Source organism: Coccinella septempunctata, chromosome 4, assembly GCF_907165205.1.
Source record: "Coccinella septempunctata chromosome 4, icCocSept1.1, whole genome shotgun sequence".
NCBI classification, from domain to species: Eukaryota; Metazoa; Arthropoda; class Insecta; order Coleoptera; family Coccinellidae; genus Coccinella; species Coccinella septempunctata.
In genome coordinates this window covers 21743302-21757988 of record NC_058192.1, presented here as the reverse complement: position 1 = coordinate 21757988, position 14687 = coordinate 21743302, and the positions used below count along the sequence as shown (strand labels likewise).

Genomic DNA, 14687 nt, shown 5'->3' with positions numbered 1-14687 from the left:
TTTTCCCGGCAATCGTTATGCCCCCAGTCCAACCATCGTTGGACGTTTCACTGCCCTACATCAAAAAGCTCTTGCAGCTGCTACAAGCCGAGCTTCGGATCAATAACATCTGTACTCCGATTTCAGATGGAAAGCTAGCCAAGCCAGCTGGGCGAACCATTTCTTCACAATCTCAACCCTCACGACAGCCATGACTTTCTAAGATCAGAGTTGTCAATATCTCTCAAGGATTGGTATTATATAATATAATAGAAAACATTGTCAAAGTTCTTTGAGACTGAATATCAGTCAATATACAAATCTGGATAAAGCCATTAACAATGCTTAGTTCAATAAGTTTGTATAGCTATGAATGTTTTTATCAGAAATGTAGTCGTAGGAAATGTTATCAAAAAACTGTTTTTGGCCATTCTCCCAAAATAACATTGCGAAAATCAAAAATGATTCAGTTTCATGGGCAAAGATACGAGGTGGCAAAGTTAAAATTCAGAAACAGAACATAGGATCAACCATATGTATATTTTTGTATGAACCTTCCCATTCATTCATTCATTGCTGTATCCCGTTACCGGGAATTAATCTACAAAAAGAAGAAAAAAAAAAAACTAATGAAGAATCAAAATCTCACTATGCCTAAAGGTATGATTGCTGTTGTGTGTGTGAGGCATGTTGATTCGCTGATCTTCATTTCTGCTTTTCTTATTTTTTTTTAGTGAAATGAAAACAGTTTCACCTATAATAATATATAAGACTTATACTACCATTGTAAATAACTATATATTTCAAGAATATAAATTTTTCAATAAAAATATGTTTTAGAATAAAAAAAATATGTCCAAAAGGTTTGTACTTTCTTATAATAAAGAGATTTTTTCTATACCAAATAGTTCCTATTCAACAAGGCATCACTTGCTGATTATTAGCTTCAGGTAGAGTAGCTGCAGATCTCAAAACCTAAAATATTTAAATATATAAAATAAGCCTGATTTCATAAAGAAGAGCTTACACTTAAATTTTGATTAATTTCAAGTAAAGAATGATCAATCCATGAGAAATTTCTTTTTTTATCCTCACATTCATATCTCGCAACGAGAACCAAATGGCTTACAGCCAAAGCCAATGCTGCTGCTCTAGCCTCTAATAATCTTGGGTCTAAAGGGGGATACATACTTTGTACCATATCATCTACTCTGCTGGAAATTTTTTTAGCATTCTGGAAGTTTAAATTCAATTTAAACATATCAGAATATTATAAGTCATAAGTTTTCGAAATTTTGCTAATCCTCGTAGTTATTTGTAAAACTGTTTCAAGCTATCAGAGTTGACACCTGATTTTTTTCAATCAAGTATCGAACTACGTAAACTACCCATCAACTAAATTATTCACCTCAACAATTAAATTCAATCCACTTTTTGAGTGTGTTGTGTCCATAGCTAAAGTAGCCAATCTCTCAGTCAAATATCTGCAACTCTTCAAAATCGACAAGCAATGAGGTATCAGCCCAGTTGCATCTCCTACCCACTGCTCATCTTCAAGAATTTCATCCATACTTTTTGATAAATCTATGTCATTGATTTCAACTTCTGACTTGTCAGAAATAAGCATTACTTCCGGCCTTGAAAAATAAAAAGTTGTACGAAAAGACGAGTTACTCTTTGAAGATTTATACCTTGAAAATTCTCCGTCTACATACGAATGCTTAAAAGCTTGTTGCCTTCTACATATCATAATTAATATGACGAATGCACTAATGAAAATTGCAGATAAGACTCCAATCGCAACAGCAGCAATCATTTCAGAATATTCTGGTGGTAACTCGAACATTTTCGTACTTAAAATTTTATTGAAAACGGTTAATATGCTTCAATTGATTTTTAGTTACAAGATTGTTTCGAGCCTCCGTATGATTCCATGTTACCAGAAGCGATTCAGCACTAAAGCAAATTTAAAATTAGACCAAAATCATATTTATTTGGTAATCAAACATCAAACTGAAAAATATCACCTGTTGAATATTATTTGTTTTTATTTATTTTTCATTTTCAATCTCCGTTTGACAGTTGATTGTACCATAGAACGATAAGCTTTTCTTTTTTGAGGAATCTAACCAAAGTACATTTTTGTTGTGATTTATGCCGAGTAATGTTACTCTTTGGATTTAGTCTAGGATGAATAAGCAAAATGAATCTTTTCTACACAGGGGATTAATTACGTAAAGTAAATCTGTGATTTATTACCCTGTTTTCTCCTTTTTGCTTCTTTCATTATATATTTGATTGGATCTTCTTGTCTCTCTATGACAGTATTCCCAATGTACAAAATGAAAATGGAGAAATAATTTAGAGTAATGTATTCATCATTCTGCATTTTACTAAAAAATTTCACGAAAATTACAGAATTGGGGAGGATGAGATTGTTGGTGACAACTCGATATTATTATAACTTGTTATACGAGTCAGAAGTGGTTAAACGGGAATGGTTTATATAAAATAAATTCACTTAGCAGATATTAAAATAAATTCTATAAAAACGCTGTGGTGTTCAAATAGTTTCATTAAGTCTTTGTTTTTAGTCCTGAACTAAAGCCGATCTTAATAGGGGTGAAACTATACTTTAGCAGACATCTCAGATACTGATTTTTCTCTGCTAGCTCGCCGCGATTTAGCGGACCAAGGATTTGAGTACTACTATTCATATGTGAATCAATCTGCTGCTATCTTGCCGGGAGCTCCCTGCTAGCTGTCTGCACTTGCCAGGGATTGCACCTTCCCAGTTTCTGGATCCCTTTCTACTTTCACACCAAACTTCTTCTCAAAATTCACCTGCCCCCCCTAGATCCGTTACTGCAGTCAATACTGGTGGTGCATGATAAACCTCTCCAGATTTTACTTTCTCTGTGAGGTTGGAATTCATGCATTAATTTTCTTTTCTTTCTTCATGTTCAGCTTTGTAACTGCTTAATTCGCCGCAAATACTCGTTTGATAAAATCCACCCCCCCTCCCTTGCGCTCCGCATCTTCAAATCCGATGATATAAATTTATTTTTACATATTTTTCTGAATAAAATTATTAAGTTTTTGATAGGGTATTCATTTATGGCGATTATAATCAGAATCGGTGAGTACCTATGTGCTGGGGGTATAATGTTTGTTAGCTGTACTCCTCTTATTATCGTTGAACGAACAATGACTGGTGCCATCTACGTAAAAAACTTCATCCGAACAATCATTGTTCCTCTGCGCAACGAATTTGGGGATAATTTCATTTATCAGGATGATAACGCTCCACCACACCGCACACGAAGGATTCAAAACATTCTTCAAGACAACAATATCCAGGGAATGAACTGGCCAGCAAACTCACCGGACATGAATCCAACTGAGCACGTATGGGGTTATTTTTAGGGAGAACAATATCCAATCGCCAAAACCCACCTTCAACTTTTCATGAGTTGAGTTAAGTCCTTCAAGAAGAATGCCTGAAAATTTCATAAATGACTTGTTCCCCCTCGAATCAGAATTGACGGGTCCGACCAAGTTTCCACATTTTCATTTTAAAACCCGAAAATCGAGGTGTTGAATTTTCGTAGGACCACACAGTACAGTTCACCACCTTGTTGGTGGTGGTGTATACCCTCTATAAATTCAATCTGGTAATTGAAGCTCAAATTGAGAATTGGGTTTTATTAAGAAATTTTTGTACTACAAAGATTATGAATAAATTATAACAATTTCATAACGTTGATTCAGTAAGGACTGGCCAAACTAGTCAATGCAGCTCTGAGAAGAGGATACTTCTCGTATGAACAACTACCTTTGAAGTCGTCGAAAGTCAGATCACTGATAGCGATGCCACCGAGTCCTTTGCTTTTAGCATACTTTCCTTTGGCTGCTGCGTATTCGGGACTTTCATAGGAAATCCATATACCTTTTTTATTTGGTCCAGGTGGAAGGAACGCGTACGGTCCTGTCAATAAACATAGTGTGTCAGGTTCAAGTTTTCCATTGAAATTATTATAAATGATAAGTCTTGACTTGTACTAAGATGTTTTTAGACATCTTAAATGTAATGGTCATAATGACTAACTGAATAATGAGTGTCGAATTTTGTGTTCGGAGAAAATTCATCATATCAATGAAAAAAGTATGTAAGAACAGTCTTCCACTATTTTACCTGTCATTTCGTTATTTATGGAAATTTTGAAGCGTTAGGGAGAGCGCTCACCAAAGTAGCGTGGCACTGACATGGCACATACATGAGAAAAGCTATTTTACACATTTTCCTTTCAAAGCCGCAAAATCGAGGTGCTAATTTTCGTTGGACCACACTGCATATTGAGAAGTAGAACTATTTGATCCAGAATTTGAGTCACAATCAATTACATCCGTAAAAGTCTATGAAAAAAAGAGATAGGGTGAGCGTAGATTCAGGTCCAAATGTGCTGATTTAGATCTTCCTACCAATAGCAACTACAAAAAAAGGTTATTTCATTTGAAATTCGAAAGTTGAATGTTGATAGCCGCTTCTAGTGTAACCAGAAGTGCGATTGGGATGAAAGTATTTTCGAACGGTTGTCCAACAGAAAAAGGCGGAGTGGCATGTTTCAGAACTCAAAAGGTTTTTTTATAGACCTATCAAACTATTATTAATTCTATGAGTTGTTCTCAGTGAGGAATTTCGTTAATTTCGTGGTCTAAAATTCCGCTAGGTTGATCTATTGCCATCATGAAATTCCTATACATTATACTTTACCTACACATTATTATTGGGATATTGTGGTTAAAATTACCTCTTCTGCGACTAGTATCCGCTTCTAATACGAAGGAAGGTGATGGTGGAGTAGTTAAAGCAGACGTCTTTTTCCCTCCCTCTACCATTTGACAAATCTCGAAGTAACTCAATATCCCTGCATCTCTTGTGAAAAGTCCTTGTTCGCCTGGTCCATCAACAGTTAAAGGAGGTATTCCATTCGTATTAGAATCAGAAGTCATTTGCCAGGTTCTTCCAAATGTGGGGACTCCCAGGACAATCTTAGAAGATGGAGCACCGTTTCTTGTCCTGGAAGTACCAGTAGAAATGGGAACGATCATAATAAAGAATTTGGAGAAACAATTTACGTCATGAATTATTATCACATTCTACTCATAAGTAAAAGAATTAAAAGGCATGTTTGATATGTATTATGAGAGTGCGTTACTATTATCCAAATATACACTGCTCAAAAATTGAAGTGCATAATTTGCGTACATGTAATACAATATACAGAGTGATTTTTTGGGAAATGCCCATACAAACATGGTAGATGGAGGACACCGAGGTGCTTCTAAATAAACCTACAGATCTATCGTCCTTTTCTTCTACTTACCAATAATTGACTTGAAAATCTACATTTTCGTCGAATCGTCTGTCAACCAACTCAAATAATGGCGATGTATAATCAGCTTCTTCTGGGTTACGCTGAGGTGTGTAAAAATCGTAAGCCATGAGATTCACAAAATCAACGTGAGGAGCGATGAGCTTAGGGTCATAATACACTGAAATTGAAAATTTTACTTAGGAATTATTCATGCTATGATACCACAGGATCATGATTTGAAGCCAATACCTGAACTGTTCACATTTGGCAAGACCGTCACCGAGACCATGAGGTTGTCCATTGCGAAGGTTCTCTTAAGTTCCCTTACCAAAGCAACGAATTGTGCACGATGATCTTCGGCTTTCTTATCGATAACCGAAGGACCCACAACCTTGGTTTTCAAGTTATGGAAGAAAGAACCTGTAAAAAATGCATATTTAATGAGTGGGCTGCCAAAATTCGCATTGCACAGTTCGTTTATTGAAGTTGCGACAAGAATAAAGTACCTAGTCGATTTCCTTGTCCAGCAACGTTATGTGGAAACGAAATTTCAACGTTATATTTCCGTAGAATATCAGTTACAAAAAGAATCGTTGCTACACGAAAGAATACTAAAATAAACGTGAGTAGGTAACGTTACCCTGGTGGGACAGGTGGCGCTTCGTGATGAGAAATAGAAAATATTCCTCACACAGCGACGCCACGTTTTCGCTTAAAGACACCATCCTCTGGTTGAAATGTTTATCACTGCACTGTATTGATGAGGGACAATAATCCAAAAACCGGTCTACGGTTTGTGATTAGATGTTTCAGTTTCTCTGGGAATTCCTGCATATTTCATGACTAGCTCGCATTAATAGAACGACAATTCTTTGAATTATCGTCTCCAGTTATGAGATTACCGTGGTGCCCGTGGCACTTGTCAGCAGAGTACTTTGTGCTCCAGTCCAGTTAAATTGTTTCAACAATAAATAATAGTAGAGGTACTCATTTGCACCGACTTATTTGAGGCTGAATTACCTAGCGTTGAAGCTTATTTATTCCTCTGATTTCTATAGGAGTTTCCATAGCAATCATTCAAATAAGTACCTATATGTCGCTATAACTGCCTTAAATGAGTCGGTCCAAATGAGCATTAAGGCAACGTTTTTTGCACGTTTCTGTATTTATTGGGCTGGGACTTTCTGATGCGAATACTTCATCATGACTCTAATCAAATTTGCATGAATGATTGGATGAATCAACTGTATGATACAGTGAAAAAAATCAATTTTGATTTCTCCACTGATCAAGTTTTCATTATCTAATAATTATATTTGTGTGGCCTAGAGTGATATATAAGGGTTATCTATCTACCTGCTCATTAATCAATATCATCAAAGGTAAGTTTCTGTTCAATATCCAATCTTTAAACGTGTTAATGATACATTCAGATATACACTATACAGGGTGTCTCCAAAGGTGAGGCTTTTTTTTTGACAGGAGGTAGAACTCATCAAAATAAGTCGTTTAACCAAAAATTTTCTTTATAAAATATCCAAAATGGCTGAGATACAACCTCTAGAAGTTTGACAAAATTTCATTGATTTTCAAGTACCTACGGGACTGTGGAAGGTGACATCGCAAAAACGAAACAGAACATAAACATATGGCTGGACAATGAAATGGTTCAGTACTAAGTTCATCGGATTAGATGCATCAGGTCACTTTTGAGAGAGTCATAATTATTGTTGTATCGTGCAATTTAAGGTGAAAAAAATGTAGAAAATGGAGTCAATTTTTTGGAAGTGCTTATGTTAGTTATGAAAAAGTGCTATGATTTTTTCCCATTTCATTCCATTTTTACGACGATTGTTGGAATGTTCGAACAAGAAGATTGTGATGCCCATTGTGAAAAAATTCGTGAATTATTCAGACGAATTTTATTGATGACATTTTCAAGTATTATTCTATTTTTTACACTTGCGTCCTAAGTCTCTTCTGTCAGTTGGTATCGAAATGAGTCATTTCAAAAAATCGTGTAAGTTGCTAAAAAAATAATGAGAACAATTCGGCAATCCTAAGTTTCCATTTTCATTACCTACCACGTACATATATCTAATGAGCCAACATCCTACACGAAACCACATGGTCGAATCAGGAGAAAGGTTTTTCCCACTGCTTTGCGATAATTCAGCTAACAAGCGGTCTAGGGTTGTATTAGAATGTATTTCAGTAATCATTTTCAATTTTGTCATTTTGCAAGTTTTGTATAGGTGATTTTTGGTGAAATGCTTCATTTTGACCACTTCTACCTTCTGTTGAAAAAAAAAAGCCTCACCTTCAAAAACACCCTGTATATAATTATGAGGAGGTACTTTAAATTGGGACGAATAATGAAAAAGAAGGAAAATTTGAATTTATAATCATCGCCCTTGGACTTACCAATCTTCGATCGGATTTTCTTTGGTTTAGTCTCCGGAAATTCCCAAGCTAAGTCAATACCTTCGAAACCATATTTCTTCACCATATCATAAGCTGAATTGACAAATGTTGTTCGAAGAGCGGCAGACTCAAGCTAAAAATCAAGTTATCTATGCTTAAAATCAACAACAACAGAACATTATTTCCAGAATGAAACAATGAAATAGTCATATTTTATGCAGATATAAAAACAATAGGCACAAAACGCTGTAAAGTTGTAGTCATGAGTGTCGTTTCCGAGGTCGCTGAATAGAAATCCGTCAATTGTCCATCTCCCTACCTTAATTACTTCCTATTAAAGAAGGTGCAATGGCAATTTTCAATATATTTCTTCTTGAAATTTCATCCTCTTATTCCATAAGGCAAGTATTTGAAACAAAATAGTTACGAAATTCCATAGAGATGGAGATTTATTGGGATTGAACATTTTTGTGGTCAGAATTCTATCAAAAATTTCACTAAAATGGTAATTTTCAGATGAAAAGGAAAGATTCATTTTATCATCTTTTCCGAAATCAGCCCATATACAGGTTGTCTTCAACAGGTGGCAGAACTCATTAAAATAAACCGTTTCACCATCAGCAAAGGCCTGTATCTGAATCTTTCAAAATGACTGGCCGCTCGTTCTTTGGAAATAAAAATGATTGGCTAATTTGCATATTTTTTCATTAGGCGATTTCTCGTGAAATGTATTATGATGAATTATACCCCCTGACTGAAAAATACGACCTTCGTAATTTTAGAAGTTACAGGCGATTGTTAATGAAATGGTTTATTTTTAACACCTGTTAAAAATGCAGCCTCGCCTCCGACACATCTGTATATACATATATTAACCCACTCACCAAATCTCTATATTGAATATTTTTCTCATCATCTTCTCCACTGACATCGGCGCCACCACCAACGGAAAGCAAAAATTTCGGTTTCTCATATTTATTATTTAGTCTATCTTTCAAAGCCACAACTTGTTTGTAATGCTGTTGTGTTACATCGAAGTTTTCATTGAGAGGGATGATTTTCTTGAATTTTTCGCTGACACCAGCATATCCATAAATCACGTGGGTACAATACGGAAGGGCCGACTCAAGATCGGCAAGGGTGAATTTTGCCTGACCTGAAAAAAAATTAGGCTTGGATCAAAATATCATCAAAGGCACTTAGACTACTGCTTATTGTATGTAAGTATTTTTTGTTGAATGCTATCCAGTGAAAATCAAATCCAGGATAATAAACTTATGAGATAATTCGAGTTAAAGGAAACAGAAGAAGAATTCCTCTTCTGATTCTTTTTAGTTTAGCTTCAAGATCTGGAAAGACATTTTGTCTGCCATCTACAATTATCACAGCTGTGCTGAAATTCTATGAGTGAATTCAAGAGAAGTAGAATTATGGGTTTAATAAATCTAGGATAAATAGAGTTCTGAAGAGGTACTATACTTGTCCATAGTTATGAGAAACACCAACCCCAAAGCCTGCAATATCTAATCATGTCAGTGGTAAATACTATAATGGTAAGTATTATAATGGTAGCATGAGATTTGAGCTCTATGCTAGATTACAAGCCGATTCTGCGATCAATAGTTTGAAGGTCGAAGATGGCGATCCAATTTTTTCTCAGTCAGCACCGGTTCCCCTTCTGTGATCTCCTTGGTTTTATTCAGTTCTTATCTAATGCGTATTATAATATGATAGTGGATTGGTTTCAGTTGAAACGATTTGCAATTTTTCTACAAAAAACACCACCGCAAAAACCAACAATGAAACCTTCATGCAATCAATTTAATTCAATAATGTTATTTTTCTGAATGTTAATGTGATGCAGTGGCAAAAAACATAATCATTCTCAATCTTCAGAAAAAAGTTTCCCATTATTGGCTCCCTAAGAACAGATTTAGTGAATATTTGATTAGACCCAAATATGTGAGTAACTGAAAGAACACTCTGTATAGGTAGAGGCTGTTCCAAATTAAGTCGGCACAATTGCCAACTCCGATGTTATTGATGCTACGAATTCGGTTGAATAGGCAAACTAGTAGCATTTACAATAGTCTTCTCGGTGCCGAAAACAAACAAAAAATCGACAGTCGCGTTTTCAAAATATTTCATAAATTGATATTTTTTTAAATGGAACACCCTATATTTTATCATGCATTTCGATTCGTTGTAACTTAAAACATTCTCAACAACAAAGCCAATATCAGCTTTCTTCCCGAAGTTGAAAATGAGCGACTTTTATGTGGAAATATTTATTTCATACACTAGTACAAAAAAATTCTTTGTTTCGGCGAATAAAACCTCATGATTGTTCAAACGTGCAAAAAAATATTATCCTTCGTAGCAAAATTGGGTGTTTGGACAATCATGACGTTTTATTACACTGTGTATTAACAATATGAATATTATCTATTATCTTCAACAGTTCTGATGATGAAAGTTGAATTTATTCGATTTGCTAATAAAGAAGTTGTGAAATATGAAACTGCTATTTAAATTATCATAATTATTATGACATGGCTAATTTCAATATTAAAAATATTTAATATACGTTACGTGAGTAATAACTCACGTTACGCTTTGAAAAATAAAATTTTATTTGTGTGTATAAGTATTTGTTCAGAGATATAGGTATGCTGTTTTCTGGAAAAGTTCAATTATTTGGTATTTTTTCAATGTAATACATTACAAATTTTACACTTCTACTTAATATTTGTATATGTATTCCATTCCTGAAATAATTGGGACTTTGAATTTTCCTAGGGTCAGGATCGAAATATTCTGCATGACCAATGTGTATTCAGTGAATAGAATAACAATGGTGGGGTGTAACAATAATAATGTAATATTCAGTTCATTATAAAGATATTACGAATGTGAAATTTGAATGTACGGTCAACACCAAATTCAGGATTTTCCATAGATATCGATAGCATGTTGAATCCATAAATTCAAAGAAAAAGAATAAGAATATTAAAAAATTGAGAACACCCTATCACTTTCCACAAACAACGATATGATATACTTAAATCGATTGTCGTATGAAATAGGAACTCTTTTTATTTCTTCTTATCAAAAATCGCAAAGGGTGACGATTATCAAAGAGGCGCAAAGCAGTTTGATGAGCTTTAACGTAAAAATCGTAAAGAAAGGGAAAATGGCCTCTGCAGTGGCTACATTTAGAAGATGATGATTGGGTTTGTCTCTGATTAGGATATGTTTATGAGTAGTGTTGAATGCGGCACCTTCGAAGGTTTTCGATCTGCCGTTATTCCTCTCGTTCTTGACCGTATTGTATTTTGTATTACATTAGGTACTTTGAATTGCCACTGGAGTTTTTTTGGTTGACCAACTCCCAGAATCTTGGCGATTAGGCAAATTTGAAAGATAACTACAATGTGTTACAATGAAATATATATAAGCTCAAATAAAGGATATCAAAATTCCTCAACTACTTCATGAAGAATTGTCAGTGTTGATGTTGGTTGAATTCCAGAAAATTCCCATTTCTTATCACACTTCGAGAACGACCCAATTGGAGACAACGAATTGTGAAACTCCATTGTTATTGTAATCTTCTGCAATTTTAGACTAAACTAACATGACTCATGGCAGAGCAAATCATTCACATTATCCTTGGAAGGCTATGAATATTAAGTAGCCGTATACCCACTTGTTTTTTTCGATACTTTAATAGAAGCAAAACAATCTAGTTCACTACAAAGGATAATTTGAATTTCTGCTAGCAAGGTTTCCATGCAACAATTGGAATACGAATAGAGTCATTCGGGGCAACTGTGCGCACTTTTGCATTTCAAGCCATACCCTGTTTCAAATGTTGAAGCTATTAGGAAAATTAAAACATATTCATAAGATAGAGAATTTTCTAATCTATAAAAAAACATTAAAAGGCAAACAAACAAAATCTTTTTTTTTTCCGCAAAAATAAATTTAATAGTGAAAGTCGGAGTGCGTTCACATGACCCGTATTGCGGATAAGTGTGCGCACCCTCACGGGGTAAAAGTGAACGCAGTGCTTAGTGAACCACACAATCAAAACAAATTACAAAATAATGTCATCAAAATGTTACAATATTAGAGAAATGCTGTTTATTGTCAATACAGAAGCGCCTTTTACAAGCACTGCATTATTGTTCGTGCCACCATTCCTGGTGAACACAACACTTGATACATTACCCTGTTGGTGGCTCCTCATATTTTTCTGAACAAATAGGACAATATTGATCTAGTCTTAACCACGTAAATCAACACTGTCATAATTTATTCCTCAGTGAACTAATGCCTATATAATGAATCTATGCGCACACTTTCCCCAGTAAGCCAAAATTTGAATTGACGTTCTTATAGAGTTGAGCAGCTAAGAGAACCTAAATTTTTTTATTATATATTTAGATTAACATGCGCATGATCGAATAAAATATTGTTTAACACTGTCGGACTCGGAACTTGGACCTGGCAGAATTTGGAGAAATAGGTACTAAAAATTAACAAGAAAACTAGTGAATTTGATTGATTGCAAATAAAAAGTTAACGAAACGTCGCACGGTGCACTTCTATGAAAAACTAATTTGGCGATTCTGCGCCCTTGCTTCACCCAAATGAACCCCTCTTTCATACATTGCATAGTCGAGATATACGCACTGCGCAAACTTACCCTCTGCGCTCAGTTACCCCGAATGACCCTACACGTAAAATTTGAAGCCTCAAATAAAGAGCTGAGTCGGTTTTCTAACAACATTTCTTCTACTTTTCGTAGTGTCCGTTGAAAATTTGGAGGATTTGAACTGAATTTTTTTTGTAACTTCAATGGTAAAGCTTTCTGCTACTGAGTGTGAACCTGCATGTGCTTGCTTATTTGTTTTTTTATATATTAGGCATTATCTAGAGAGTAAGCTGACATGGCACTCATTCTGTGTGGAATTCCAAAAGATACCTCATACCATAAAATACCTTAAATCAGCTCAGACCCTGAATCGAAGCACAGCCGTCTATACAGTTTGTTTCATAAACATTGCGAACAAATTCAGAATATTGTTTTTCGTTTTTTGGAGTCGGTACAGAGATATAGATATATCATTCATTTCCAAGATACAGACAGTTGAATGTATTCCAAATAAATAGCGAATTCCTCAATATTTTCAAAACGGTTTGTGATATATTTACACGAGATTTGGTAAAAATCAGTGAATTTTCACAGAATCATATCAATTTATACAATTTTTATTCGATGTCAAACAAAAGGAATCTGCGTTTTTTCCATAAAATGCTCTAGTAGAGCAATTGAACAATGAATTTTAATATCTCAATCAAAAAGGTTTTCAAATTACAAGACTTTTTGGAAAAGGGCCGTCTACAGCTAGGATACAAGAGTCCTCTTTGTGGATTGCCGAACTCTTTTAAAAACATCAGGGATGTCTCTAATTGTGTTATTTGTTTGGAAAACATGTAGCGCCCTGTATCTTGTAAACGAAGCAATTCCGGACAGAGGCTTCCTGGACCTTTCCGACTACAAATAAGTCAGAGATTAGGTAATATACTGAATTTTGAAACGCCCTGTAGAGACGACACAGTACTTTAGCCTTGACTTAGTGTTAATATTTGAATACTCAATGACTATTCGATCACAGCCATTTGAAGCTTTGATCAAACTAGCCACACGCCATCATTCAGGATGTTTCCACTCCATCTTCTCCTAGTAACTATAAATTGTTCACTTGTAACAGTAGTTATGAGTAATAATTCGAGAAAATATATATCTCAACTAATTTACCATTTCCAAGGGAATAAAAATGTGGTGAAATGAGTTTTTTATCAATACTAGATAAACATCAACATTCTGTTGAAAAATAACATAATGACAATAATTTTTGGCTTTGGCGATGATGTCACTTACCATCTCTCGTGTGGGCTGCTGAATTATAATAGCAAACCACTTTTGATGCTTTCTGCGAATCTGACAAGGTTTTCGCCTCGCTCACTGCGAAATACAAGGCTATAAAAACAAACAACCTCATGCTGATCTATCTTGCACGAAATGCTGTGATAAACTGACTGGAATTAACTCGGGTTACAAAATGAATACACTCCTGTCCAATTTTCTCTTCGTTTCAATGAGATCGAAAAGTGTTTATCGAATCTAGAATTCCCTGAGGTCAATTCCAATAATATAAAAATGATTATTATTATTAATAAGATAATTTAGGGGAAAAGTCAAGTCGTTGTCATGATTCAAGCTGACCTCCACCTCTGATTCTGTTGAATTTTATATTTCTGTTGATTGTTGGAGTTGGATAACACTCAGAGTAGGTATCTTGCTTTATATTTGTTTTGAACAAACTAAGAGATGGAATTTTTTTATTGCTGTTCCCTATTGGTTTCCGAGAATATTGTATATCACAATGATTGTATAATTTTTGACGAATTTTCTTGGTAATTGAGACTTTATAGATTGATTCCAAGTTTAGAGACCATAGGTTATTAGATGGAAAGTTATATTTTGGTGAATTAGACAGTCCTCTATTCGAATGATAATAAAATTCATCAGAAACGAATTTAAACAGTTTCTTAGAAAAATTACAAGTTTACATGACGATCAACTGATCACAATGTGCAATCAGAATGAGGTAAAACAACACAATCAATTAAAACGAATTCTGAAGAGCTAATAATGAAACATTTTCTATTTATATTAAATAAAACTGTTCTTATTTAACTTTTTGTGATTTGGACGTGAGCTACATTCTATTTCTAATTTTTTTCCTCAAAATATATTATTTTAAAACAATAATATATAGTAATAGGATATACCTTGTGATCTACTTGCGCGGCATGTTATTTTTCCACTGCTCT

General features: G+C 34.6%; 2 protein-coding genes across 3 annotated transcripts; both read right to left on the bottom strand.

Moving 5' to 3' along the window:
- Positions 1-758: 758 nt before the first annotated feature.
- On the bottom strand, positions 759-2130 carry LOC123310859 (transmembrane protein 98-like). 2 transcript variants are annotated; one of them, XM_044894541.1, is made up of 5 exons: positions 2007-2130; positions 1671-1935; positions 1388-1616; positions 1007-1213; positions 759-954 (listed from the first exon to the last, which is right to left on the bottom strand). In XM_044894541.1, exons 2-5 carry the CDS (start codon positions 1823-1825, stop codon positions 895-897), a joined length of 651 nt encoding a protein of 216 aa, XP_044750476.1. In that variant the 5' UTR covers positions 1826-1935; positions 2007-2130; the 3' UTR covers positions 759-894. The 2 variants fall into 2 exon arrangements, with proteins under 2 accessions (XP_044750476.1, XP_044750475.1); XM_044894540.1 differs by having other exon boundaries at positions 1671-2045.
- Positions 2131-3666: 1536 nt separating this feature from the next.
- On the bottom strand, positions 3667-13932 carry LOC123311495 (chitinase-like protein Idgf4). Its single transcript, XM_044895515.1, has 7 exons — positions 13732-13932; positions 8666-8937; positions 7782-7914; positions 5607-5777; positions 5367-5535; positions 4791-5059; positions 3667-3967 (listed from the first exon to the last, which is right to left on the bottom strand). The coding sequence occupies exons 1-7, from the start codon at positions 13850-13852 to the stop codon at positions 3747-3749; spliced, it is 1356 nt and encodes a 451-aa protein (XP_044751450.1). The 5' UTR covers positions 13853-13932; the 3' UTR covers positions 3667-3746.
- Positions 13933-14687: the final 755 nt, after the last annotated feature.

What these genes read in the sequence shown, in the direction of transcription:
- LOC123310859 (XM_044894541.1), bottom strand. Translation starts at nt 1,825, where the DNA reads ATGTTCGAGTTACCACCAGAATATTCTGAAATGATTGCTGCTGTTGCG. An exon ending in GATTGAATTTAATTGTTGAG is followed by an intron (nt 1,214 to 1,387) that starts GTGAATAATTTA and finishes TTAAACTTCCAG; the next exon opens with AATGCTAAAAAAATTTCCAG. An exon ending in AAATTAATCAAAATTTAAGT is followed by an intron (nt 955 to 1,006) that starts GTAAGCTCTTCT and finishes TAAATATTTTAG; the next exon opens with GTTTTGAGATCTGCAGCTAC.
- LOC123311495 (XM_044895515.1), bottom strand. Translation starts at nt 13,852, where the DNA reads ATGAGGTTGTTTGTTTTTATAGCCTTGTATTTCGCAGTGAGCGAGGCG. An exon ending in GATTTTCAAGTCAATTATTG is followed by an intron (nt 5,060 to 5,366) that starts GTAAGTAGAAGA and finishes TGGTACTTCCAG; the next exon opens with GACAAGAAACGGTGCTCCAT. An exon ending in GGATACTAGTCGCAGAAGAG is followed by an intron (nt 3,968 to 4,790) that starts GTAATTTTAACC and finishes GTTTATTGACAG; the next exon opens with GACCGTACGCGTTCCTTCCA.